Source organism: Poecilia mexicana, unplaced genomic scaffold (assembly GCF_051168715.1).
Source record: "Poecilia mexicana isolate PSO_F unplaced genomic scaffold, ASM5116871v1 scaffold_15, whole genome shotgun sequence".
NCBI classification, from domain to species: Eukaryota; Metazoa; Chordata; class Actinopteri; order Cyprinodontiformes; family Poeciliidae; genus Poecilia; species Poecilia mexicana.
In genome coordinates this window covers 452,421-478,243 of record NW_028263384.1, presented here as the reverse complement: position 1 = coordinate 478,243, position 25,823 = coordinate 452,421, and the positions used below count along the sequence as shown (strand labels likewise).

Sequence of the window (25,823 nt, the reverse complement as noted above, 5' to 3'; positions counted from 1 at the left end):
CAAGCCCTGCAGCTCCGAGAGTAAAATGACATTTTCAACTGACTGAAGCGACCGAGCCGCGTTTCCCCAAACGGGAAGCTGACGCACAAAGAGCCCAACGCGTTTTAATCTGAATAAATCAGCTTCTGTCTCATGTGCTAAAACAGCGTTTCTCAGCCTTTTTGGGCCAGCGCCCCCCAGCCCTTATCCAGGTCCCTCACCGCCCCCACCAAAGAATCTGCAGGCTACTTTACACTGACTATTATTTTATCATTAATATTACTGTCACTATTGTAGGTGTTTTGATTTTTATGCTTGTTTCTGTATTTATCATCAAAAATAATTTCCCAGAGAACAAAAAGCCATGGGAATAGAAATGATTTTCACAGGCGTCTATGAAAAATGTAATGAACATTCAAGTTAAAATCTGTAGGCCAACAGCAGCCAATCAGAGTGGAAACAATATTCTTATTTTGTGTCATTTTCTAGTTAAATGTTCCAGAAAATGATAAAAGATGTTCAACATGCCAGTTTAAACTTTGATCTATTTGCAAACTGACTGAGCTCTGCAGCATTAAAACATGGATAGAACTGGAACTACATTAATCACAGCTCTTCTTCTCTTCAGTGTTTCTGTTTCTCCTGTTTCAGAGTTTTGTGCGTCTTTTTCTTTTTTTTTTTTTTTTTTTTTTTACCCCCTAAGGTGCAGGGCGGTCGGGAAGCGTATCGATGGGGAAAAGGCAGACTGACATAAACCTTTTAAAGCAACGGAAACAATTTCTGATTCTGATTATTGAAATTTAAAAGTGCTGTGTTGTTCTATCAGCCCGTTTCATACCGGACCTTACAGCTCCGATGTTAACGCTATAAAATGAACGCTCTCTATCGTGGTGTCACTATGGAGGGATTTCTTTATTTAAATGGGTTCATTTCTCAGAGGGACACACAGTGAAGTGATTTTAGCTACCAGTAGCAGGAGGACGGAGCTGCGCCAAGAAGCTAACAGAAGCTACAAACACTGAATAGAAGAAGAGCTGCCATCGATACAGTTGCAGCCAAGCATGATTTAATGTTACACAATACAGTTTTACCAAGTTGCTCAAAGTCTAAACTGGTATTGTTGTGCATTTAAAGTGTAAAGTTTACCTTCGACCAAACGCCCCCTAAAGGCATCCCAGCGCCCCCCTTTTGTAAAAATGTCCGCCAGCGCCCCCTGCCGTCCTCTTAACGCCCCCCAGGGGGCGGTACTGCCCACGTTGAGAACCGCTATGCTAAAATGAACTGCTGTCCCCTGGTGGCCGCTCCAGACACTGCAGCGCCTCAGATAAAAACTGGACCATGACATCATTTCCTGTTACGGATCATGTTGTTGACCAATCAGGAAGTTGGATTCGCTGTAGTGCCGTTGCTATGGTTACCATGGAGAGCTCGGTAGGCAGAGCCTAAGCAGGCAGAGTCCGACAGGTCGATGGTGTAAACCGGAGCGTTGAAGACGTCGGACAGAACCTGAACAGAACCAGAACCTCAGTGGTTAGAACCGGGTCCATCTGGATACCAGAACCTCCAGCAGAACCTGGAGAACCCACCTGCAGGATCTGCCTGTTGGCCGAAGCACCACCGGTGGCCAGAACCCGAGTGCCGGACCCTGAAACACAAACAGAACAGTACCGGTTCTGGTTCTGATCAGGCCAGGACATCAGGAGACATGAGACAGAGACTCGTCCTACCGATGGAGTATCCGAGTCTCTCAGCGTGGAGCCGGCGGGACAGAAACTGTCCCTCCACCAGAGCCCGGACCTCCAGCTCTGGACTCCAGGAGGACACCTGGGGACAGGTGAGGGACAGGAGGACAGGTGAGGGACAGGAGGACAGGTGAGGGACAGCAGGGGGCGGGACTTCCTGTCTGACCTGGCGGTCGTTGGCGTCAAAGCGATGCAGACCAACGGCGGGAGGCGTGATCTCCATGGTGTCAAAATAAAAGCCTGGAGGAACAGAGAGACATCAGAGAGGACAGCAGGGGGACACGAGGGGAGGACAGAGGGCGGCGTGTCCACCAATGTTGCCGTGGTTCCCCAGTGGTGTCCCGTCCAGCGCCTGGGAGAAAACGTCCCAGGACCCAGAGCAGCAGCGGTCCCGGACTCGTTCCCGGGTCAGAGAGCCGTTCTTAAAGCTGGGGACAGACACAGGCTTTTATTGTGAAGGGCCAGTGGGGGCAGCATCAGCCTGAGGACGCAGCCTACCACAGGAGAGCCATGAAGCCGTCGGGCTCCACCGGGTTGCAGAAGACGTGTCCCTCCAGGGACGGACGCGGCTCAGAGAGGGACAGGAAGAGCGTGTCGCTTGTCCCCAGACTGACCTGGAGAGAGAGAGGACTCAGAGACACGGAGGACGGAGACATGGAGGACAGCCTGGACTCACCGCGATGTCCCCTTGATGGAGACGCATTCCTGCCAGAGACGCTGAGAAAGAGAAGGAGAAATGAAGACGTCAGCAGGAGGTTCTGTTCTGGAGATTCTGCTGAGTTCTCCGGTTCTCCAGCAGAACCAGAACCCTGCTGAACCCTCAAACATTATTCAGGTTTAGTTTTGCTCATTTTTTATATTTTAAATTAATCTGTAATGTTTCTTGTTCAGATTTAATTTCAGATTTTTTTTTTTTTTTTCATTTCCAATAAAATATATTAAATCATTAAATGTCATAATTTCTCTGTGCGAGTTAGAAGAGATTAGAGCAGCTGCAGCGCCCCCTGCTGTCCCTGCAGCGCCCCCTGCTGTTCCTGCAGCGCCCCCTGCTGTCCCTGCAGCGCCCCCTGCTGTCCCTGCAGCGCCCCCTGCTGTCCCTGCAGCGCCCCCTGCTGTTCCTGCTGTTCCTGCAGCGCCCCCTGCTGTTCCTGCTGTTCCTGCAGCGCCCCCTGCTGTTCCTGCTGTCCCTGCAGCGCCCCCTGCTGTTCCTGCAGCGCCCCCTGCTGTCCCTGCAGCGCCCCCTGCTGTTCCTGCAGCGCCCCCTGCTGTCCCTGCAGCGCCCCCTGCTGTTCCTGCTGTTCCTGCAGCGCCCCCTGCTGTTCCTGCTGTTCCTGCAGCGCCCCCTGCTGTTCCTGCAGCGCCCCCTGCTGTTCCTGCAGTCCCTGCAGCGCCCCCTGCTGTTTGAGTCATCCTGCTCTGACCCACCTGGGTTGTCTCCAGTGAACGCCACAACACTGCAGCTCCCAGAGAAACCATAGCGATGCTGCAGGAAGGACGAAACTGGGCCCTGCAACACCAAGAAGGACCAGTAGGGACAGGAAGGAACCAGTAAAGAGCAGTAAACCAGTTAACCCAGTTACCAGGACAGCAGTGGACGGACACGGCTCTCCCAGCAGGCGCTTCAGGTTCGTTGCCGTCGCGTCCAGGCAGATCTGAGACCACATCCTGTCCCGGATGTCCAACAGATTCATCCCAGAACCTGATGGACCAATCAGAGAAGCTTTCTGGTCATGTGAGCAACCAGAGGTCAGAGGTCAGGGGTCAGATAGTACCGTCGCTGTAGTCGATGGCAGCGTAGCGACCCAGGAAGAGAGACGCCCCGAAGCTGCTGACCAATGAGATCCTCTGAAAACAAAAGGGGACATGAGACAGGAAGACAACACCTGACCTAAAGGGGCGGGACCTAAAGGGGCGGGGCCTACTGCTGTAGCTCTGACCTCAGTGTCCTGGAACTGGTCTGGTCGGGTCTGGCGCACTTTGGAGATCTGGTTTCCTGTGAAGCGCTGCAGGAGGACATGGACATGTCCTTCAGACAGAGAGACAGACCAGCAGAAACACAGACAGGTGGACAGGTGAACCTCATAGGCTCGGGATCCAGTGATGTCTGCCAGCCTCATGGCGCCCCCTGCTGCCTCCTGCAGGGCATCACACTGCGGCCCGCTGCTGGAGTCCATCCACACGGGACTGTCCTGGACTGAGAAGCTGTCCTGAGGACACACACACACACTGTCAGGACATACACACACACACACACACACACAAGGACACACACACACACACACACACACCGTCAGCTGCTGGTGCAGGTTCTGACCCGGGTCCAGCTGGGTCAGAGTCCGAGCCGCTCCAGTCCTCCAGAACACGGCACCATGTTGCTGAGGAGGAAGAGAAAGAGGAAGGGTTCTGGACAGGTTCTGGAGAACCCACTCCCAGCAGAACACAGAACCTCACCTGGCCAGAACCGGACAGTGCCCGGACCCGGGAGAACCCAAATCCCGCCGCCTTCATCCTGTCCAGCAGGAGGTCCAGAGCCTGAGAGACAGACAGCCAATCAGGAGGTAGAATGATCCGGGTCAGCTGATCTCAGCTCAGCTCCAGGTCAACCATCTCACCTTGACCCACATGAGCACAGGTGAGGTGACTGTCAGCCCATCAGGATGGATGTGAACTCCTCCATGAGTCCTGAACAAAGACGCTTTTCAGAATAAAAGCCTCGGCAACACCCTTTCAGAACAAAAGCTGCTGGATGTTACCTGAACTCGGGTAGCTCTGAGTCGAACTGCACGCTGTCCTGATGGACCGGGCCCAGGTCTCCATCGATGGCCACTGCCTTCAGCTGCACAACCAACACACCCATTACTGGCCCAGCCCACCTGTAGGCACTGGGGCTGGGGCTTACAGGACTGACCTTCAGCTGCTTCCCTCCACTAACACAGAGCTTTAAGCAGTTCATGAACTGCTGACTTGTTCAGAGTGGTGAAGCTGGGATAAAGGACTACATCAGACCTTTGAGTTAAAATCCAAAAAAGTCAATGTTAATATGCTAACAGTACTGCTAAAATTAGCATGCTATGGCTATGTAAACCTGACGTAGGAGGTGAATGTAGGAAAGCTAATGCTAATTTTAAAATCCAAATGCTAAATGAATTCACAACAATTAGCTTTTAGAACGTTAACATTAACAGTATAGCATTGCTAATATTTAATAAAGACACAACTTTAGAGATAGCATGCTAACATAATATATGCAACAACAATTTTTGATCTTTATTGTTTGCATGTATATTTGAGATAAATGTCAGCAGAGCCATAATTAGCTATAATTAATAATGTAAACATTACAGGGTTTCGCCCAGTGTATTATAGGCCTGGCGCCCGCCATCTTTTACTAGCGCCGCTAAGTAAAGGGTGGCTGCGGCGAGGACCGCCATCCTTTACTAAGGATGGCTAAGCCTTTCTTGTTTATGTTTTTAGGAAACTAATAATTAAAAAAAAAAAAACGTTTTTTTTTTCTTTCTTTCTTTTTTTAAGCCGGATTGCTAGCGCCTCTGTTGCTCTGAGCGCTTCACTGCACTTGCGGAGCAGATTTATTCCTAAAAGATATGTTTAAGGTAGCCTTATAGTTTGCCTTTAAAGTCGGACCAATCACACCGCTGGCGCCTCTGTGCTGCAGCAGCTGGATTAAGTTTACCTCTGCGCGGATCCTGTCACTCAGACTGGACACAGGCTGACCTGTATGGATATTTACATCAACCCCCTGTGAGGAATTATGATTCTTTCCAGAGTTTTTGATCAAGGTAGGACTTTAAACACCACTCTGGTTAGCTCTGGTTGCGCAGCTCTACGTGAACTGCAGGATTAATTTGTAGTCGCTTTCAGAGGTGCGTTTAGCGAGCGGTGAGAATGATTTATATTTGTGAACAAAGAATTTTGTGCGGCTTTTCCATCTCAACACGCTGCCCACCGCCTGCACTGATCAAGTTCATCTATGTTCCCGGTTGGCTAACCTGATCATGCAGGTTCAGCCTGGTGAGGAGCTTTCGCACTGTCCTGTCTGTAACGCATCATGCTGATTTTATATCATATTATTATTATTTTTAGTATTTTTCCGGTTACTCAAAGCATCAAACCAGATCAAATGCGTTGTCTACTTAGAGTTACTGCGTGCTGCCGCACGGAGATCTGAGAAACTCGTCCCATAAACTGGACCAACCAGAATAGTTTCTGTGATGCTTATTAAAAACTCAACAGACACGAAATGGAGGAGCTACTAAAGCCACATTAGCAGCATTGAATTAAATCTCCCTGCATCTCTGCGTAGTGCAGCAGATTACCTCATCATGCAGGGCCGGTCCAAGGCTGTATGAGGCCTGGAGCAGAATCTGACTTAGGGGCCCCTTTTGTTGCTAAAAATATCAGCACCTCTACCAGATGTGTTGGATTTAATCTGAGAGAGGGGAAGTAGAAGCCCTGTGGGCCTGATGGAGCTGCTGACTTAATTTGGATTAAACAAAAGTGCAAATAATTGATATTAATTTTAATTGTATATTTTGATTTGTTGTTTTATAGACTAGTTGTGGGTTTAAGTGGTGTTTCACTGGCGAAGTTTTCTCGTAACATATAATGATATTTTTAAATTTTCTGTCACCTTAACATATTTTAATACAAAAACACGGTGGACCGCCTCGGCACCCCGACCACCAGGCTGAGCAAGTTTTCTGGGGGAACCCCTGCATTAGCATATTTTCATTCCAACATGTCAGAAGTTAAAAACGCAAAACTTCCTTCAGCACCTAAGATTTTATGGATCAATCAAATTTTATCTGTAGCACATTTCAGCAACAAGACATTTCAAAGAGCTTTACATCAGAAAAGCACAAAATCATAGAGACACAATGAACAACATCACACATCAGATTATTGATTATTGTTTCATTGATTAGGTTTCTAAAGCAGCTCTAACAGCTGGTTTAGTCTGGATTTAGAGGAGCTCAGGGTTTCAGCTGTTTTTCAGTTTCCTGGAAGTTTGTTCCAGATCTGTGGTGCATAGAAGCTGAATGCTGCTTCTCCATGTTTGGTTCTGGTTCTGATGCAGAGCAGAACCAGAACCAGAACAAGAACAAAAACCAGAAGCAGAAACAGATCTGCAGGTCGACAGAGCAGCTGCAGATCTTTAACATATTGTGGAGCAAAAACTGTTCAGTGATTACAATATTATGGTATTTTCTGAGCTACAGGGATCCAGTTTAAGGACTTTAAAACCGGGTGGTGTAGAACCAGGTGGTGTAGAACCAGGTGGTGTAGAACCGGGTGGTGTAGAACCAGGTGGTGTCTCTACCCTCCTGGTTCTAGTCAGATCTCCAGCTGCAGCTTCTGGTCTGTCAGTCTGACCTGCTGCAGGAATCAAACCACTAAATCCTGGATGAGTTTCTCTGGTCTCAGACTTTAGTCCTCTGGTCCTGAATGTTCTGCAGCTGCTGGAAGGTCCACTGAGGAACCGGCTTTATGTGGCTCTGGAGGCTCAGGTCAGAGGTCAGAGGTCATCGCTACTCCCAGGTTATTCATATAAACATCAACAGACTAAAATAAGCCTCAGTTTATCATAAGGTAACAATGTAAAAGTTTTAAAGCAGATTCGAAATTTTCTAGCCGCTACAAAAATAAACGTCTGATTCTTACTGGATTCCCGCCGCCGCCACGTTGGATTATCAGTATCAGGGCGGTCCGACCCGACTGGACCCTGATCACTTTGACTGCTGCAGGTCAAAGTTCAGAATCCTCTTTGGGTCAGTGAACTCTGCTAGGTCAGAACCGCAGCGGGTTCAAAGATTAAACCTGATCAAACCAGACAGAACTCTGCTGGGTGAACTTTGACCTCTCACAGGTTCTGGTTCTGCTTGTTCTTTAGTTAACAGATACTGTATAGTTAATGTCCATTCGGGTCAGAACCAGTAGTTCTTCACGGAACAGGTTCTCCAATCTGAGCTGGACTCTGCACGAGACTCAAAGTGAACCTCATCACTTCCGGTATAAACAAACCTCCGCGTGCTTCTCATAAACAAACATCTGTGGCACCGAAGCTCTGCACTTTAGATCTGCGTCTGCGCAGTAAGTTTCCGTCCACGCGCATGCACGCGCCTACGTAAACGCGCGCGTCTCCCGGAACCTGCAGGTGGACCGAGTCCGGTGAGGTTCTGCTTTTACCTGCTGGGTGCTGAAGTCCAGGCCCAGGTAGAGAGGAGAGTCCGGTTCCGCTGCTGCCATGCTGAGGACAGGCGCATGCGCACTGAGTGCTAGGGGCAGGGCGGAGAGCTTTAAAGAGACAGGCGGAGAGCGAGAGAGAGAAGGAAGTCTGAGGGGGCGTGGCCAGGTGTTCCTGCAGGGAGCCGGAACCAGGAGGAGGAAGAGGAGGAAGAGGAAGATGGACGTGTCTGCGCTGAGACAGCAGTACAGGATGTGGAGAGACAAGCAGAGGACAGAGCTTCACCTGCTGAGGACAGGTGAGGAGACCGGTAGATTCTGGGTTTGGTTCTTTAACAGCTTCTGCTTAGTGGCGTCTCCAGCTGATGGACATGTGTCCTCTCTGTCCTCTCTGTGTCTCTTCCACTTTGTCCAACAGCTGATTTATCCAACAGACATCAGATCCACAGAAACATAAAAACACGATAAATAACAAATCAAACCATGTCAAAGATCACAGCAGCGTTTCCACTGCAGATGATCAGTCAGCACCCAGTCTGATCTGGGATCTGAACAGGAAACAGAAAAGGTTCTACCAGATGTGGTCCTAGTTTAGCCTAGCAGTCCTAGCTTAGCGGTCCTAGCCTAGCATTTCCAGCTTAGCGGTCCTAGCTTGTTTGGTGCCTGAGTGAACCACCCTCCCTGCCCTCCTCAAAGGGGGATTAGGCACTAACCCTATCCCTACCTAAACTAATGGCTACACTGCAGCTGACCAGGAACGATCAGATTATGGATCAGATTATCTAATCTCTGTGTTCTTGTGTCTCCAGGCTCCTCTGACCTCCTGGATGTCGTCAGCATTGTACCTGTTGCTCAGGGTTGGACGTCGTCATGGCAACCAGCCCGCCCCTCTCCTCCTGACCCGAAGATGTCAGACCCGTGGCGCGTTCACCTGGACCTGCACCGGCACAACTCTGCTGTCGCCATGGAGACGGAGCAGAGCCGCTGCAGGTCCAGAACCGCCTCCAGCTGGTTCTGGTTCCGACCCGATCCGCCTCTGATCTGGACCTCTGCTCTTCATCCCCAGATGTTCCCGCTCCTCACCCTCACAGGCCCCACCCGCAGACACTGGTTCTGGTTCTGCCCGGTCCAGAGGAGGCTTCACCAAACGCTGTGCCAGCCTGGACCAGAACCAGAACCAGGACCAGGACCTGAAGCAGGACCAGAATCAGAACCCAGGAGGTGGGTCCGGGGCCCTTCAGAACCACTACCCGTTCCCCAGCAGAAGAACCCTGAGGATCTCTGAAGCTGCCAGGAGGCTGGGCCTGTACCCGTCCTCCAGAGGTTCTGATGGGTCCAGAACCCGTCAGAACTAACAGAAATCTCCTGTTTCTGTTCTTCATTCTCCTCTGAACCTGAACAGAACCGAGCCCAGATAGAAGCTGCTGATTGGTCTCATGTTTCTGTTTCAAACATGATGTAAAGAAATGTCTCCAGAACCGGAACCGGACCAGTTCTGGTGACGTAATGAAATATTTCCAGAAACAGACTGGTTCTGATGATCAGGGGCGCCACCAGGAATCATGGGCCCCCTGACAAAAAATTTAGATTGGGCCCCCCTGACCAGCTGCTGTTACAATTTTCTGAGTCTATCTGACCCATAAAAAGCGTCACAATTTTAAAGGCTGCATCTGCCTTGCTTTCTGTGGTTCAATATTGATAATTAGCACAATATTTACTGCTCATGAATTTAACATCCAACAGTCCACATCCAGTATGCAAGTAGGTTGCTTACATTTTTTCTACTAGTTTTAGATACTGAAATGTCTCCCCATGAGCAAAAGTCAAAAGCAACGAGCAAAATACACATAAAGCAATCCAGACTTCTAAAAATGCTATGTAGCTGCATTTATGCAAGCTGCAGTATAACTTTAATAAAAAATATGTTTTCTCCATATTTGTTAAAGCTGTCATGATGTAGCAGTTTATGAGACAGATAATCTGTGGAAACAATCAATCTCCTCCACCTCCTTCCTGAATTACTATTACTGGTTAAACCAGTGTTTCTCCACCCCGGTCCTCACCCCCCCTGTCCTGCATGTTTTAGGTGTTTCCCTTCTGCCACACCTGGATTGTATCTCTGGGTGATTAACAGGTTTCTGCAGGACTTGATGGTCCTGCAATCATTTGAATCAGCTGTTCTGGAATAGAGGCTCATCTAAAACATGCAGAGCAGGGGGCTGAGGACCAGGTGGAGAAACACTGGGTTAAAGTAATGCACCGTTCTGACAAAAAAAACAAAAAACAATCAGAACTAGTAGGAGGGTCTTAGTGCTGTCAATCAAATCATTCACTCGCTGCTAAATGTGCTAATGGTGGAGAAACAACTTATCATTACAGGAAAATAATTTATCTGTGCTCATTGGTAGCTATGCTAACTAGACTGAGCATTCACAACAGGCTATAGCTAGCTGCAGCATGGGGATGAGCAGCACCACATGAGATGGTGATTGACAGCACTAAAACTCTCCTAAAAGGCAGAAGAAATAGACTTTTCACAAATTATGCCATACTGTCACAACATAATGACAGTTTTAACAAATATGTGTGTAAAAGACTGCGTGCTAGCTTGCACTAATTCCGGATGTCTCGTCAATTGAATCTTCCTCGGTCAGAAGGAATAGGCATGCAGCTCAGAATTTTTCTATTGATGGATTTTAATGCCACTGAACCACAGAAGTACAGGAAAGAAGCGATGACTTACTGGTATAGATGAAAGTCGAACTACTAGAAAAAAAACGAACAGATGCACCATGGGTAACGAACAGATGCACTATGGGTATTGTAGTGCTAAAACGAACAGGTGGACTTTTAACAGCCGCCCCTGTATTTGCAAACAAATACACTCATACAAAGTCCACTAGGTAGAAGAAGGGTCCAAATCTTCAGGCACTTCCGGGAGCTCCACCAGTTTGGTTACCGGGCGAATGTAGATGCTGTCCTTGACCTTCACCTCAGCAGCTCGAACAACGCCATCCGTCCCAGGGAAAACCTTGGTGATGGTCCCGACGGGCCACAGTCCTCGGGGAAGGTTGGAATCAACAATCATCACAATTTGTCCCACAGCAGTATTATCAGTAGATTTCCTCCATTTCTGTCGTAACTGAAGTCCTGGAAGGTAGTCCTGGATGAAGCGTTTCCAAAAATGGTCACTGACGACCTGACTGTGTTGCCATCTTCTCTTGGACAGGGCATCATGAGGACCATACACTGCTTGTGGTAATCCTGCATCCCGCCGCCCCATTAACAGAAGGTTTGGTGTAATGGGGTCCAGGTCAGCCACGTCAGAGGAGGCATAACCGAGAGGTTTAGAGTTAAGGATGCCTTCAACCTCTATGAGAGCTGTTAGAAGTACTTCCTCTGCCACAATTTGGTCTTTCAGGACAACTTGTAAAGCTGATTTGACTGACCTGATTTCCCTCTCCCAGGCTCCCCCAAAGTGAGGAGCATGCGGCGGGTTGAAGTTAAAATTGATGGTCTGTTTGGCCAACTGTTGCTGCAACACTGGGGCCATGTTTTCAAAGGCACTCTGCAGTTCTTTATGGCCTCCCCTGAAATTGGTGCCTCTGTCAGACCACAACTCGTATGGCTTTCCCCGGCGAGCAATAAACCTGCGTAATGACATCAGGAAAGAGTCAGTGTCGAGGCTAGGGAGGAGATCCAAGTGAACACATCGAGTGGTCAGACATTTGTAGATGATCCCCCAGCGTTTCTCTCTTCGACGTCCAATCTTAACTAGGTACGGTCCAAAACAGTCTACGCCTGTAGACCAGAATGGGGGTTTGTAGAGTCTCAAACGAGCTGAGGGAAGGTCAGCCATCTTTGGTGTGGAAGGTGAGGCGCGCCATCTCCTACAGTCTACGCACTGGTACTGGTGTTTCTTAATGGCCTGTCGACCTCTGAGGATCCAATAGGTGCGTCGTATCTCTGCATAGAGTCTCTCTGCACCTGGGTGAAGCAGTTGAGCGTCGTAGTGCTTTATGATGAGACGAGTCAGAGGATGATCAGGAGCTAACACAACTGGATGGATGCTGTCAGGGTATACATCTATAGCTTGGCGCAGGCGGCCTCCAACTCTGATCAGTCCACTGAGGCTGTCATACTCAGGGGAAAGAGCACTAAGGCGACTGCTGGGGCGCACAGTGTCACCTGCTTGGAGGGCTTGGACCTCTTCTGGGAAGCTGTCCTTCTGTGCAGAGCGAAGCAACTGAGTCTCTGCTTCTTGACGCTCGGCAGCAGTGAATGAGGTGGCAGCCGCCCCATGCAGGGATTGGTGGGTGGCCAGAACCAGGTCCTCTAACGATGTGCTCTGTGTAGGATCTGGCAGACTTTGAGATATAGATGTGAAGCTACAGAAAGCGGTCTTTCTGAGTTCTTCATTACCACAATCTGGGAACTCTGTCGGGGGTTTCGGCCAGGTGTCAGGAGCCTGTGTGAGGAAGTGGGGGCCCTGTGACCAGCGGCTGGAGATGGTAAGCTCTAACAGCGATTTCCCTCTTGTGATGTCATCAGCTGGATTTTCATCAGAGTTCACATACCCCCACTGCTCTGAGGAGGTCAACTCCTGTATTTCACAAATCCGAGTCCCAACAAAAACTTTGTACCTGCAGGAGCTGGACTGGATCCACTGTAGCACTGTAGTAGAATCCGTCCACAGATAGACAGAGTGCAGGGGTAATGAGAGTTCAGTTTGGAGCACTTTGGCTAGTTGGGCTCCTGTCAACGCAGCACACAGCTCCAGTCGGGGAATCGACACCTGTTTGCGGGGTGCAACCCTTGAGCGTGCCATGATGAAAGAAGTGGAGATGTGCGTCTGTTGCTCTGTGACTCTCAGATAGGCAACAGCTCCATAGGATTTCTCAGAGGCGTCACAGAAGATGTGAACCTCGTTTGAGGTACCACTGATGCTGTGAGGACTGTAGCAGCGAGGGATGATGATGTGTTGGAGATTAGACAGGTCTTCTTCCCATTCGAGCCACCACTGAAGCAGACTTCCTTCTATGGGCTCGTCCCATCCTCTCTCTTTAATCCACAGGGCCTGTACAATGAGCTTTGCTCTTGTGGTGTAAGGGCAGATATAACCCAGTGGGTCATACTGACTGGCTAGCACCTTATAAATATTGCGCAACGTGACAGTCGTGTAAGACACTGGGCGATGCTTGTATCCCAGGACATCAGTTGGGCAGTGCCAGCTGAGACCCAATGTTGACTCCTGTGGATCAAGGCTTTTGAAGTTCAACCACAGTTCACAGCTTTCTGACCTGGCTATGCTGGGCAGATGGGCAACCACCTCAGGTAGGTTGCTGGCCCACTGTCTTATCTCAAATCCACCTTGGAAGAGTAACTCCCTCATCCTGTCAATGAGCAACTTGGCCTCCTGTGGGTCAGAAAGGGACTGCAGGCAGTTGTCCACATAAAAGGCTGTATGGACAGATTTATAGATGTCCTCATGAGTGTCTTGGTGCTCCTTCACATGTCTCTGAAGGGCAAATGTAGCACAACAAGGGCTACACGTTGTTCCAAAAGGTAAGACTCTCCACTCATATACATCTGGGAGCCTCTCTGTTTCACCATCTCTCCACAGGAACCGTAGCAGAGGACAGTCTTCAGGGAGCAGGCGGATCTGGTGAAACATGGCCTTTATGTCTCCGCTCACTGCCACAGGATACTGACGGAAGCGGAGGAGTACACCCAGTAGTGTAGGCCCCAGTGGAGGGCCTGGCAGGAGGTAGTTATTGAGGACGGTGCCCTGGAACTCAAATGAGCAATTGAAGACCACCCGAGCCTTGTTGTTATGATGTACCATATGGTGTGGCACGTACCAAGATTCAGTAGAACTGTGAATCTCTTCTGGGGTAAGCTTCACCACGTAACCAGAATCAACCAACTTCTTAATCTCCTGGTTGTATGTGAGTGCCAGGTCCGGATGTTTAATCAGCTTCCGCTCTGTGGACCTCAGCAGGCCTTTAACGACTTCTGGAGGGACGTGCATCTGAGGGAAGTCCTTCTTCCTCAGCAGGGGGGTGGCATATCTCTCCACACCATCCACTGGAATCCTGATGGTCTTAGCCTCTAACATGGCTATGGCTTCTCTGTCCTCCTTCGAGCGTGTGACCTCTTTCTCAGGTCTATGTATGGGAGCGTCCAGTTGCCACAGACGTTGAACATCCTGATGCAAAGCCTCAGCAGGAGAAAGGCATGATATATTCAGGAAGTGCATCTCTCCCTGCTGTGTAGGCATACTACTGCTTGGACCTTGGATGGCCCACCCCAGCTTAGTGCAAACAGCGACAGGTCCACGGGCTGGGCCACGCCTGACTGGACAGACGGGAGTTATGAGGTGAGCATTGTCTGAACCGATTAACACTAGAGGCTGTATATGGTTGAATCCCTCTAGCTGCACTTGCTGTAAGTGGTGATACTTCTCCTTTAAGAGCTCCACTGGACACGACTGTTCAGCTAGGCTGAGCTGTTGAGCAGTAAAGGCATGTGTTATTTTATAACGCAGTTTTGGTTGGGCCTTCGGGGATACTTGGAATGAGACGTAGCCTCCCTTTATCTGGATCACATCTTGACGGATGGTACGCAGAGATAGAGTTTCCTCCTCTGGTGATAAGCCTAATAACTTAACAGCAGCTGGGAGTATGATGGTTTTCTCTGAGCCATCATCAAGGAGAGCATATGTGTCTAGAGATTTCCTCTGATGATGTAACTGGATGGGCACAACCCTCAGCATTACACGGCCAGAGTGACTGACAGGATCCAGAAATACTCTGCTGGTACTCACTGTTAGGATGTTAGGGTCCCGCCTTCTAGCCTCAGCCAGGTCATGAAGCACTAATAAGTGCTGTTCTCCACAGGTGGTGCATGGCTTCTTCAGAGTGCACTGTTCTGGAGTGTGTTTACGGCCGCATCGCCAGCATTTTGATTTATCCTTTAGCCAAGTGGCGACAGCTGTGAGGTCTAGCTTCTTAAAGTTTACACAGCCACTGAGGTAGTGTTCTGTTCCTTCACAGTATGGGCAATATGGCTTAAACTTCTGTTTCTTCTTGGAAGGGGAAGAAGGACTAACAGCTTGAGCCTTGGTGTCTGTCTTTGGCTGTATTTGAGCAGGATCGGAGCCATAATATATGGATGCGGACTTACTCTGTGCTTTAGACCCTGCAGGCGCTCTGAAGTTACTTCTCTCTGATCGTAGTCTGTCTGATGACTGTGACTGAGTGGCTTGCCTGGATAGCTGAAGAACTTGGGACTTGCGCTCGAGCCATTCAGAGAGGTCATACATGTTGTATGTGCGGCTGCTGCCAGTGCGTATAATGCCACGTGTGATGCAGTACTCAATGAAACTGTCTCTGTAACTTGGAGGAAGTTTGGTTAGTAACCTGTCTACATGTGAACCACACTGGAGCTCACTGGCTGCTACATCATCCATAGTACTGAGGAGACCTACAAGGCTAGACACTGCCAAGGAGAAATCTTCAAAGGCTTGAGGATCACCGGCCTTAATAGGAGAGCAGTTGAGGATAGTACTGAGTTCGCTCTGAATTAACTGTCGAGGCTGTCCATATCTCAGCTCCAATGCTCGAATTGCACTAGTGTAGGGAGTGCGGTCATGAATAAAGCGCCTGGCGACTTGTAGAGCACATGGATGCTCTAAATGATCCAGCAGGATGTGATATTTATATTCCTCTGTGAGGTGTGCATGAGGCCCTAGTAGGCTGTCCAATCCTTTCTTCAATAGTGCAAATTCACTCTCTCGGCCAGATTTGAATGTTACCAGTCTAGGCTTTGGGATGCCATATGATGAGGCCACAATCATCTCCATCAGATTTGGCTGGCTGACTTCCGCTGTCGAAGTTAGGGGGGCTGATGCCTGGTATGCAACTGAAGGTGATGGGTAGGTAGCAGAGTAATGGCTGGGAAAATCAGCAGGTGGAGCTGCATGATGCTGGTTGTAGTTCTGCTGTGCTGCTGCTCCCTGTGGTGGCTGATACAGAGGTGTAGCAGAGCCTGCAGAGAGGTTATATGATGGTGCAGAGTGTACGTGGTTGGTGCTGCTTGGTAGCTGCAGATGTTGGTATCTCTGACTGTGTAGAGACTCAGCCTGATGCGGTTCGAGCTTCCCAAGCTGCATGGATTGTGATACTTGAATGTCAGGTTGTAGAGCAGGCTGTATCACATGTCTCACTCTAGGAGGTGGAGCTGGTAATGATGCTGGCTGGATTCCTGGATAAACCAGAGGACCTCTCGGCTGTGGAACAGGTGAAGGTACAGACTGACCTACTGGCTGGAAGGCCGTGTTCATCCAAGGCTGGGACACAGGTGGTGGATGGAACATAGTCTGAGGTGCTGCAAGTACATCTGGTTGTGGAACTGGCTGATTACTGGAGTCTGAAGACAGTGGAGCTGGCCATAGTGCTGTCTGTAACGTGGGGCTTGCCTTTAGAGATGATAAGGATGCAGCAGGTTCTACTGGTCTTAGTAGGTTCACAGGTGTTCTGTTATCCTGCCTTGTTGGTGCCATGGTGTTCGACTGATCCCTGGTGTGACTGATGTGTATACCCACACTTCGAGGCTGTGGTAGGAACGCAGGAAGGGATTCTGCTCTATCACGTTGCTGAGTGTGACCGTGTGGCAGGAGAGGGCTGCATGACTTACATGTTCGCTCCAGTTGCTCCACGCGCTTGGTTAATGCACCACTGGTCTCCTTCATGGTGACTTGCATCTCATTCATCGTTTCTAAAACTCTGCTCCATACTGCCTCCATCTTGTCCCATCTTTGCTTCTTATCCTTATCGGGTTCGTCTGAGCCGCTGCTTGTTGATGACTCTGACTCCTCTGGATCAGGTAGGTCATGCTCATATTCCGCCAGATGTCCCGGAAGCTTCCTGCTCCTGCGTGGACGGGGACTATGCTTGTGACTTTCCTCTTGAGAAGTGTTGTCTTGTAAAGTCGCCATGTTGTTGATTCAACCAACGAGATCCGGCTCGAAGGACCACTTGTAAAAGACTGCGTGCTAGCTTGCACTAATTCCGGATGTCTCGTCAATTGAATCTTCCTCGGTCAGAAGGAATAGGCATGCAGCTCAGAATTTTTCTATTGATGGATTTTAATGCCACTGAACCACAGAAGTACAGGAAAGAAGCGATGACTTACTGGTATAGATGAAAGTCGAACTACTAGAAAAAAAACGAACAGATGCACCATGGGTAACGAACAGATGCACTATGGGTATTGTAGTGCTAAAACGAACAGGTGGACTTTTAACAATGTGAAAAAACATTTACATAGAAGTTACTGCAGCTTTAATTTCACTCAGGAGAGAACAGGTCAGGAGGGACGTGGGTTAGAGCTGCTGCTGACTGACTCATCTGTTAAGTGGTAAAAGGTACAAGTTAAATATATGAATATGTTGGTAATTATTTTCCTTAATTCATTAAATGCTAGTGAAATGGAGGCAAACAGTCTGTAGCTAAGCTAATTATGCTAAATGGTTGATTCAGTCTACCCACCTCTCTTGGAGAAAAATTGGGTTTTAAATTGACACTCTTGCCTTTTTCTCTCTCTCCCTCTCTCTATGTTTGAAAACCTGATTTTATAATTTTTCTAGGCAGCATAGTAACTGCCACAGTCGTTCTTGTCTTATCTACTGACTGCTGCTGGAAACGTCACCATCAAGTGCGCTAAGTAGGAACGAACCATTTAACGCAGATAGGGGGGTTCAGGGCAAATATGGATATGTGTTTTTTGGTCTGGGAGGGGGAACATTAAATTTTTACTGCTAAAAGCAATTGTCGAAAATACAATATGATTAATTTTGTAATTGACAGGACCCCGATTTTTTATTTTTATTTCTATGAACAAAAAAATAAATAAGTTGTGGAGGGCCCCCTGTCGGTCAGGGGCCCTCTTCCCCCCTATACAACGCCTGTGCTGATGACGTAACGTTTCCTGAACCCTTTAATCAAAATTATTAATATATATATATATTATATATAATATATATATATATATATATATATATATATATATATATATATCTTTGCTGCGTTTTCAATCCGCTTTTTTAAACTCGTCGCGCTTTTTGACCATCGTAGGCCACTACCCACTTTGTACAACGATCGTCTCTGCTTTTTGAGATGCCTTGGTCTTTCTGTGCCGCAGCTTCTCCGCCACTTTCTGAGCAGCGGGTTATGTAAAGCCGCTCAGAGTGAGACCTCTCGCAGTTTGTTCCCCTCTGCAGCTCCATGAAAATATCTCCGTCGTGGAGCGTGAGGTCTGGGGATCTTCCAGGTGTTTCGGATCCCTCAGCTCGAAGTCAGCGACTCGTCGTTATCTGCGAGGTAACTCTGAAGTCAGAGGTCAGCCTCCTGACCCACAAATTATTAACAACCTGCTAGCTGCTGAGTAGAAGCGTCTCTGTGACTCTGGAGATAAATAATCAGCTGTTTTTATGAAATATTTTCATTTGTATCCGGTTCCGGTTCGGAGAGAACTCTCACGTTGCTAAGAGTTTAAATAAAACCTAAAGTTTAACCCTGAAAGTGATGCTAATTAACACGAGAGCTCTTGGAGTAAAGTTTGTGTGTTGACGTGATGGAAATGACGTCATTTCCTGTTCAATCTTAAAGTCAGACTCAGTAAAAGTTTTCGATCTTGGTTTCTGGTTCTGATCCGGTTCGGCGATCCTGAACGTGGAGGACTACGTTTCCCACAATGCAAATGGAAAACGTCGATTCTAGCTGCAGCCTTCAAAATAAAAGCTTTGTTTTGTTTATCATCTTTGTTGGTTTTGGACCAAAACTTTATTCAGATGATTAAAGATTATATCAGATATGATGATGAATTATGATAACAAAAAGGAGATTAAATACGCGTTAGCAGCTTTGAATCATAAAAATAATCATTTTATAGAACCATCTGTCTCAGATCAGAAATATTAGATACCATTTATTAGTTTCATTGATTATTACTGTCAAGTTTGAAAGGTTAGTTTACTTATCAGGCTGGTGAGAAAGCATCAATTTTCATTGTTAGTTTTTTTTTAATTTCTTTTAAGTTTTTACTTCCTTCAGCTTTTATTCTAAAGTATTCCCACCTTTCTGACCTCTGACCTGATGATTATGACCCTCAGAGATCAGGGAAAACGTCTGCTTTTTACTGTGAATGATTCTGGACTTTCTGACTTCTCTGATCTGATTCAGTCCGTTGAAGGTGAACAGGTTTCCGGACAAGACGGGAATCCCTGTCCTTTGGTTTCCTGTCCTCTGGTGTACTTCCTGTCCTGTGGTTGACTTCCTGTCCTGTGGTTGACTTCCTGTCCTGTGGTCGACTTCCTGTCCTGTGGTCGACTTCCTGTCCTGTGGTCGACTTCCTGTCCTGTGGTCGACTTCCTGTCCTTTGGTCTACTTCCTGTCCTGTGGTTTCCTGTCCTCTGATTGACTTCCTGTCCTGTGGCTGTCTTCCTGTCCTGTGGTCGACTTCCTGTCCTGTGGTCGACTTCCTGTCCTGTGGTTTCCTGTCCTCTGATTGACTTCCTGTCCTGTGGTCGACTTCCTGTCCTTTGGTCTACTTCCTGTCCTGTGGTTTCCTGTCCTCTGATTGACTTCCTGTCCTGTGGCTGTCTTCCTGTCCTGTGGTCGACTTCCTGTCCTGTGGTTGACTTCCTGTCCTGTGGTTGACTTCCTGTCCTGTGGTCGACTTCCTGTCCTGTGGTCGACTTCCTGTCCTGTGGTCGACTTCCTGTCCTGTGGTCGACTTCCTGTCCTGTGGCTGTCTTCCTGTCCTGTGGTCGACTTCTTGTCCTGTGGTTGACTTCCTGTCCTGTGGTCGACTTCCTGTCCTGTGGTTTCCTGTCCTCTGATCGACTTCCTGTCCTGTGGCTGTCTTCCTGTCCTGTGGTCGACTTCCTGTCCTGTGGTTGACTTCCTGTCCTGTGGTCGACTTCCTGTCCTGTGGTTGACTTCCTGTCCTGTGGTCTACTTCCTGTCCTGTGGTTGACTTCCTGTCCTGTGGTCTACTTCCTGTCCTGTGGCTGTCTTCCTGTCCTGTGGTCTACTTCCTGTCCTGTGGCTGTCTTCCTGTCCTGTGGTCTACTTCCTGTCCTGTGGTTGACTTCCTGTCCTGTGGTCTACTTCCTGTCCTGTGGTTGACTTCCTGTCCTGTGGTTTCCTGTCCTCTGATCAACTTCCTGTCCTGTGGCTGTCTTCCTGTCCTGTGGTCGACTTCCTGTCCTGTGGTCGACTTCTTGTCCTGTGGTTGACTTCCTGTCCTGTGGTTGACTTCCTGTCCTGTGGTTGACTTCCTGTCCTGTGGTTGACTTCCTGTCCTGTGGTCGACTTCTTGTCCTGTGGTTGACTTCCTGTCCTGTGGTTGACTTCCTGTCCTGTGGTCGACTTCCTGTCCTGTGGTCGACTTCCTGTCCTTTGGTCTACTTCCTGTCCTGTGGTTTCCTGTCCTCTGATTGACTTCCTGTACTGTGGCTGTCTTCCTGTCCTGTGGTCGACTTCCTGTCCTGTGGTCGACTTCCTGTCCTGTGGTCGACTTCCTGTCCTGTGGTCTACTTCCTGTCCTGTGGTTTCCTGTCCTCTGATCGACTTCCTGTCCTGTGGCTGTCTTCCTGTCCTGTGGTCGACTTCCTGTCCTGTGGTTGACTTCCTGTCCTGTGGTCGACTTCCTGTCCTGTGGTTGACTTCCTGTCCTGTGGTTGACTTCCTGTCCTGTGGTCTACTTCCTGTCCTGTGGTTTCCTGTCCTGTGGTCGACTTCCTGTCCTTTGGTCTACTTCCTGTCCTGTGGTTTCCTGTCCTCTGATCGACTTCCTGTCCTGTGGTTGACTTCCTGTCCTGTGGTCTACTTCCTGTCCTGTGGTCGACTTCTTGTCCTGTGGTTGACTTCCTGTCCTGTGGTCTACTTCCTGTCCTGTGGCTGTCTTCCTGTCCTGTGGTCTACTTCCTGTCCTGTGGTCTACTTCCTGTCCTGTGGTCGACTTCTTGTCCTGTGGTTGACTTCCTGTCCTGTGGTCTACTTCCTGTCCTGTGGCTGTCTTCCTGTCCTGTGGTCTACTTCCTGTCCTGTGGTCTACTTCCTGTCCTGTGGTCTACTTCCTGTCCTGTGGTCTACTTCCTGTCCTGTGGTCTACTTCCTGTCCTGTGGTTGACTTCCTGTCCTGTGGTCGACTTCCTGTCCTGTGGTCTACTTCCTGTCCTGTGGCTGTCTTCCTGTCCTGTGGTCTACTTCCTGTCCTGTGGTCTACTTCCTGTCCTGTGGTTGACTTCCTGTCCTGTGGTCTACTTTCTGTCCTGTGGTCTACTTCCTGTCCTGTGGTCTACTTCCTGTCCTGTGGTCTACTTTCTGTCCTGTGGTTTCCTGTCCTCTGATCGACTTCCTGTCCTGTGGCTGTCTTCCTGTCCTTGGTCGTTACAGACAGCATGGCGGAGCAGAACCTCCAGGCCAAGCTGAAGAACCTGCTGAAGCAGGAGAAAGTTCAGCTGTGGAATCCTCCGTTCACCCAGGAGGACGACCAACCGAGCGCCGTGCACCTGCAGGTGGGTCGGATTGAGACTGCGCTCTGATTGGCCGAAGGAGAATGTCTCCACAGAGTCTTTAGGTTGGTTTTCCCAACCCTGGTCCTCCAGACTCACTGCCCTGCGAATTTTAGAGGTTCCCCTGCTTTAAGACGCCTGATTATTCACCTGATTGCAGCTCAGCAAACAGCTGCCAGTTGAAATCATCTGGGCTGTAGCAGGAAACACCTGAAACCTGCAGGCAGAGAGTCTGGAGGAGCCGAGAAGGGAAACATGGAGCTGGGTCAGCCTGAGGAAACACCTGAAGGGTTTACAGGATGAGGAGGATTAACGGCAGCTGCAGATCAGAGAACAGTTTGATCTGGAGAAACGATAAACTGCCAGAGATCAGAAATAAATTCAGTAGCAAAGATCATTAAAATTAGTCTCATTTTAATGAGTTTTTTGTTTTAATATAACGAGAAAGTCTTGTTTTATAAAATAATATCTTCACCTTCCTAAATGACGGCCTAAGTCATTTTTCTTTTTCAAACTTAACTTGAGTCACGATTTTAAGGTGACGATTTAAAACTCAACTTATAATGTTAAAGTTTCTCGTCTCATAACTTGCTTTAATGAGGAAATTCCTCAAGGTTGAGTTTTATATCGGTTTAACAAAAAACCTTCTCATTTTAGAGAGATTTTTTATTTTGCTCTTACAGGCTTCCTCTTGTTTTGACAGCTTTTTTTTTGTTCAATCCTGATTCTGCTCCTCAGTTTATCTCCAGATTCTGGCAGTGAAAGTCTTCCGTAGATTAAGTGAAACAGGTGAATTAAATGTGGCTCCTGGTGGCTTAAAGCAGCGTCTCGATCTGATGTTCTGTCCTCCAGGAGCTGGCGCAGCACTACGCCCCGCTCCTGGGCCTGTCCGCGGAGGAGGTAGGGGGCGCTCTGGAGTCCATCCGGGCTCAGGCGGTGGCCAGAGGGAAAGGCAACCGGACCTTCAGGGAGACCAGCGTGGCGACGCTGGAGCTGCTGCTGCCCAGAGAGGCCAAGAAGGTCAGGAGGGCATTTTCCCCTGGTGGGAGGAGTCAGGGTGGAGGAGTCAGGGTGGAGCTGGTGGGAGGAGTCAGGGTGGAGCTGGTGGTTTGGACTGAGGTTCTGCTTCTGCTTCCAGGGTTCGAAGACAAAGACTCACCTGGAGACTCGGCTGGACGTCCCGCTGCAGCAGCTGGTGGACAGGTACGGTCGCCTCACCTGGTGGTGATGTCATAGCCCCGCCCTCCACTCTGAGGCTGTTTGTGTTCCTGCAGGATCGCGGAGGATTTCAGCCTGAAGCACATCAAGCTGATCCTGAACGGCAGAACCCTGCAGCCCGGTCGGTACCGCCGCCTGTGTAAAGCTGAAATCATCCTGCTAAATATTAATTTACTGAGAATAACGCTTCAGACCGAGTTAAGATTATTGGTTACCATGGCAACGTCGGGCACCAGCTATGTTGGGAAAAGTAACAAAAACAGATCAACAGATTCTGTTTCTGTTTATTTGGGCTGATGTTGATGGTTCTCAATGCACCTGCAGTTTGAACTGGTTCATGTTCTCACCACAGAAACCCTCTCACTGGTTGGGTTCATCTATACTCGGTCGGTCTGTAGACTTCTCTACCAGTCCAATCTGTTGTTTGGTTGGTGCTGATCTCGTATGAGAGTTTCCAGTAATTATCCACATCCTCATCTTTCCAAATCCGTAGTTCTTCCTGACATTCCAGGTCTGATCGACCCAGTTCATTTCCTTTTGACTAAAACATACATCATAATTAATAAAGTCTGTAATAACTGGTCTGCAGCCGTCAGAGGAGCGGGCGGTTCTGACCCGCCTCCTCTGTCTGCAGACCGGCGGCTGGACGAGCAGGGCGTGAAGAACCACAGCAAGGTCATGGTGCTGAAGGTCAGCGACGCCGAGCAGGTCAGCAGGGAGGAGGACGAGCAGAAGAGCCAGAGCCAGAGCCTGCAGCGCACCCAGAAAGGCTTCCAGATCCTGTCGGAGAGAGGTGGGTCCGGGTCGGGCCGGGTCAAAGGTCGGCCGGCTCCTGACCTTCATGGATGTTCTGTGTGTCAGACGGCAGCGAGGATCCAGAGACCACGCCCTTCCTGGAGATCGCCGACCAGAAAGGAAACCCGCTGAAGATCCCGCAAGACGAGAAGAAGGTGAGGCTCGGTCCAGACATCAGAACCACTCAGAACCAGTCAGACCCCTTCACCGGTTCTCTGCATTCTGGCTGAAGGTTTGATACCAGAACCACAGCAGGATGAAGATCTGGTTCTGTACTGGTTTCACTGGGAATCTCACCGCTAACTGAAGAGCTAGCTGTGCTAATGCTAATGCACTAACATTACTCGTGCTAAAGCTACAAACATGCTAATATTAACATAGTACTACTGAAAGCTAATGCTAAAGCACTAATCCCAAATGTTAGCTGTGCTAAGCTAACAGCTTTTTGGTTCAGCTCTTTGGAATCAGTCGAGAATAATTACTGCTGAGATGGTCCAGTCCAAGTTAGGACCAGGTCCCTGCCTGACCCTGTTACCTGCTCAGGTTCTGGTGTTGAGCCCGGTTCTGGTTCTGGCCCGACCCGGTCCATAACGGCCCCTGTCTCCAGGCTCTGATCCTGGCCATGGGGTTCCATGAGAAGGGCCGCTCTCTGATGAAGAGGAGGCAGTTTGACTCCGCCCTCTGCCACCTGCTGCAGGCCGACCAGCACTTCAGGTAGGAAGCCCCGCCCCCTGCACCTTTCACAATAAAAGCTCTGTTCACACCTCGCCGTCCTGCAGTCGGTGCGGCTCGGCGATGCTGGGCTCTGTGGACAATTACGCCGTCCTGCAGCTGGACATCGTGTGGTGCTACCGGGCCCTGGAGGCGCTGTCCTGCCTGGAGGACGGGCGCAGCCGGCTGCAGCGCGCCGAGGACTGCTTCCTGCGCTGCTACGGCGAGCAGCAGCAGCGCCTGCTGATGATCAAGGTCCGGGAGCCGCCGCACGCACCGGCCGCCGCCACTGGGGGGAGCCGCCGCTGAACGAGTGTCTGTTTCCAGGGCAACACGGGACGAGAGGAAGTCCTGTTCCTGCGTCTGTACCTGCTGCAGAGCCTGCTGTCCTTCCTGGAGGGAAACGACCGCCAGGCCCGGGTTCTGCTGGCCAAGGTGGGTTTGGATGGGTCCAGGTGGTTCCGCTGAAGGTCCAGATGGGTCCCCTGGTCCTCTAAAGGCCCCAGCAGCTCTCTGTGGTTCCAGTCTCTGTGCTGGTTCTGACCCGACGGCCCGTCTCGTCTCAGGTGGAGGACCTGTACGGCCGTCTGGTTCCGGACTCGGAGAAGATGGACCAGCTGCTGGTTCTGGGCTTCTCTGAGCGGGAGGCCCGGTTGGGCCTGCGGGCCTGTGGAGGAGACCTGCAGGCGGCCGCCGTCCTTATCAGCAACCGGCGCCAGGTAGGGTTCTGATACGGTACCAGGAGAACCGGTCCTCTCTGGTTCTGACCCGGTCCTGTTTGGTCCAGGAGCGTGAGGACCAGCAGCAGAAGGAGCGCCAGCGGCGGAGGACGAGGATGGAGGACGTCTCCCGGCTGGTGGAGCTGGGCTTCTCCAGGACGGACGCGGCCAGAGCGCTGCACCGCGCCCAGGGGGACGTGGACAAGGCGTCCGCGGTCTGTCCCCGACCCGCCGGGCCTTGGGACAGAACCTGGACCCGACAAATGCCTGACCGCTTTCTGTCTGTCCCCAGATCCTGCTGGACTCGTCCCAGACGTCCCAACAGGACGCTGTCTGTCCAGAGAAGGTGGAGCAGGTACTGTCCCTCTGTCCAACTGATGTCCTCCAGTCAGAGATGTCCCTCGTCTGTCCCCTGTCCTCCAGCTGCTGTCCACTAACCCGTCTGTCCCCTGTCCTCCAGCTGCTGTACCTGGGGTTCCAGAGGGCCCCGGCTGAAGCGGCCCTCAGGTTGTCTGGAGGAGACGTCCAGTCTGCAACTCAGCTGCTGTTGGACAACCAGGGTGTCCTGTCCCCAGACCTGCTGTCCCCGCCATCCACGTCCTCTTCGTCCTCCTCGCCGTCCTCTGAGGAGGCTGGCACCTCGTCCACCTCCCCAGGTAAGGTGGTGCTCTGGGGGTCCAGCAGGTGGCGCCTTGGACCCATCCTGATTGTCCTCCTGTCCTGTGTCTCCAGAGGACAGCCAGCTGGTCAACGAGGTCTTGGAGGATATTTCCCGCCACGAGGAGGACTACCTGGACCTGACCCTGGAGGACGAGAGCCAGCTGATTTCCACCCTGAAGACGTATCTGGACCGAGGCCCGGCCCGCTCCGTCTGAG

General features: G+C 50.0%; 2 protein-coding genes across 13 annotated transcripts in view; one reads left to right on the top strand and one right to left on the bottom strand.

Annotated features, from left to right (window-relative positions):
* Positions 1-8,042, bottom strand: part of xylb (xylulokinase homolog (H. influenzae)) — a 16,086-nt gene extending 8,044 nt beyond the window's left edge. For 5 of the 11 annotated variants that reach the window (XR_015765502.1, XR_015765501.1, XR_015765500.1 and 2 more), the window contains exons 1-17: positions 7,926-8,011; positions 4,475-4,557; positions 4,334-4,403; positions 4,173-4,253; positions 4,010-4,096; positions 3,800-3,928; positions 3,659-3,724; positions 3,494-3,566; positions 3,302-3,420; positions 3,147-3,228; positions 2,398-2,438; positions 2,220-2,335; positions 2,034-2,149; positions 1,888-1,961; positions 1,707-1,803; positions 1,566-1,624; positions 1,398-1,485 (exon numbers count right to left, since the gene is read on the bottom strand). Coding sequence is in view for 8 of the 11 variants with exons in the window: in XM_088013288.1 (XP_087869414.1) it covers positions 1,398-1,485; positions 1,566-1,624; positions 1,707-1,803; positions 1,888-1,961; positions 2,034-2,149; positions 2,220-2,335; positions 2,398-2,438; positions 3,147-3,228; positions 3,302-3,420; positions 3,494-3,566; positions 3,659-3,724; positions 3,800-3,928; positions 4,010-4,096; positions 4,173-4,253; positions 4,334-4,403; positions 4,475-4,557; positions 7,926-7,985 (1,441 nt within the window). In the remaining 3 variants the exon portion in view is untranslated. Of the gene's footprint in view, positions 1-1,397; positions 1,486-1,565; positions 1,625-1,706; positions 1,962-2,033; positions 2,150-2,219; positions 2,336-2,397; positions 2,439-3,146; positions 3,229-3,301; positions 3,421-3,493; positions 3,567-3,658; positions 3,725-3,799; positions 3,929-4,009; positions 4,097-4,172; positions 4,254-4,333; positions 4,404-4,474; positions 4,558-4,629; positions 4,728-7,400; positions 7,870-7,925 lie in introns of those variants that run through there. The other 6 variants (XM_088013287.1, XM_088013286.1, XM_088013285.1 and 3 more) reach the window with 3 other exon arrangements.
* nub1 (negative regulator of ubiquitin-like proteins 1) lies at positions 7,947-25,823 on the top strand. Of its 2 annotated transcripts, XM_088013270.1 has the most exons (17): positions 7,947-8,221; positions 8,732-8,912; positions 8,989-9,143; positions 21,386-21,507; positions 22,357-22,524; positions 22,643-22,707; positions 22,779-22,843; positions 23,357-23,515; positions 23,584-23,672; positions 24,125-24,231; positions 24,297-24,483; positions 24,556-24,663; positions 24,795-24,947; positions 25,016-25,162; positions 25,240-25,302; positions 25,408-25,603; positions 25,680-25,823. In XM_088013270.1, the coding sequence occupies exons 1-17, from the start codon at positions 7,984-7,986 to the stop codon at positions 25,820-25,822; spliced, it is 2,346 nt and encodes a 781-aa protein (XP_087869396.1). In that variant the 5' UTR covers positions 7,947-7,983; the 3' UTR covers position 25,823. The 2 variants fall into 2 exon arrangements, with proteins under 2 accessions (XP_087869396.1, XP_014829691.1); XM_014974205.2 differs by lacking the exons at positions 7,947-8,221; positions 8,732-8,912; positions 8,989-9,143 and adding an exon at positions 18,064-18,304.

Excerpts from the sequence above, each read along its gene's own strand:
- nub1 (XM_088013270.1), top strand. The coding sequence starts at position 7,984 with ATGCTGAGGACAGGCGCATGCGCACTGAGTGCTAGGGGCAGGGCGGAG. Across the intron at positions 21,508-22,356 it reads CGAGCGCCGTGCACCTGCAG|GAGCTGGCGCAGCACTACGC; the intron begins GTGGGTCGGATT and ends TCTGTCCTCCAG. Across the intron at positions 24,948-25,015 it reads TTATCAGCAACCGGCGCCAG|GAGCGTGAGGACCAGCAGCA; the intron begins GTAGGGTTCTGA and ends TGTTTGGTCCAG.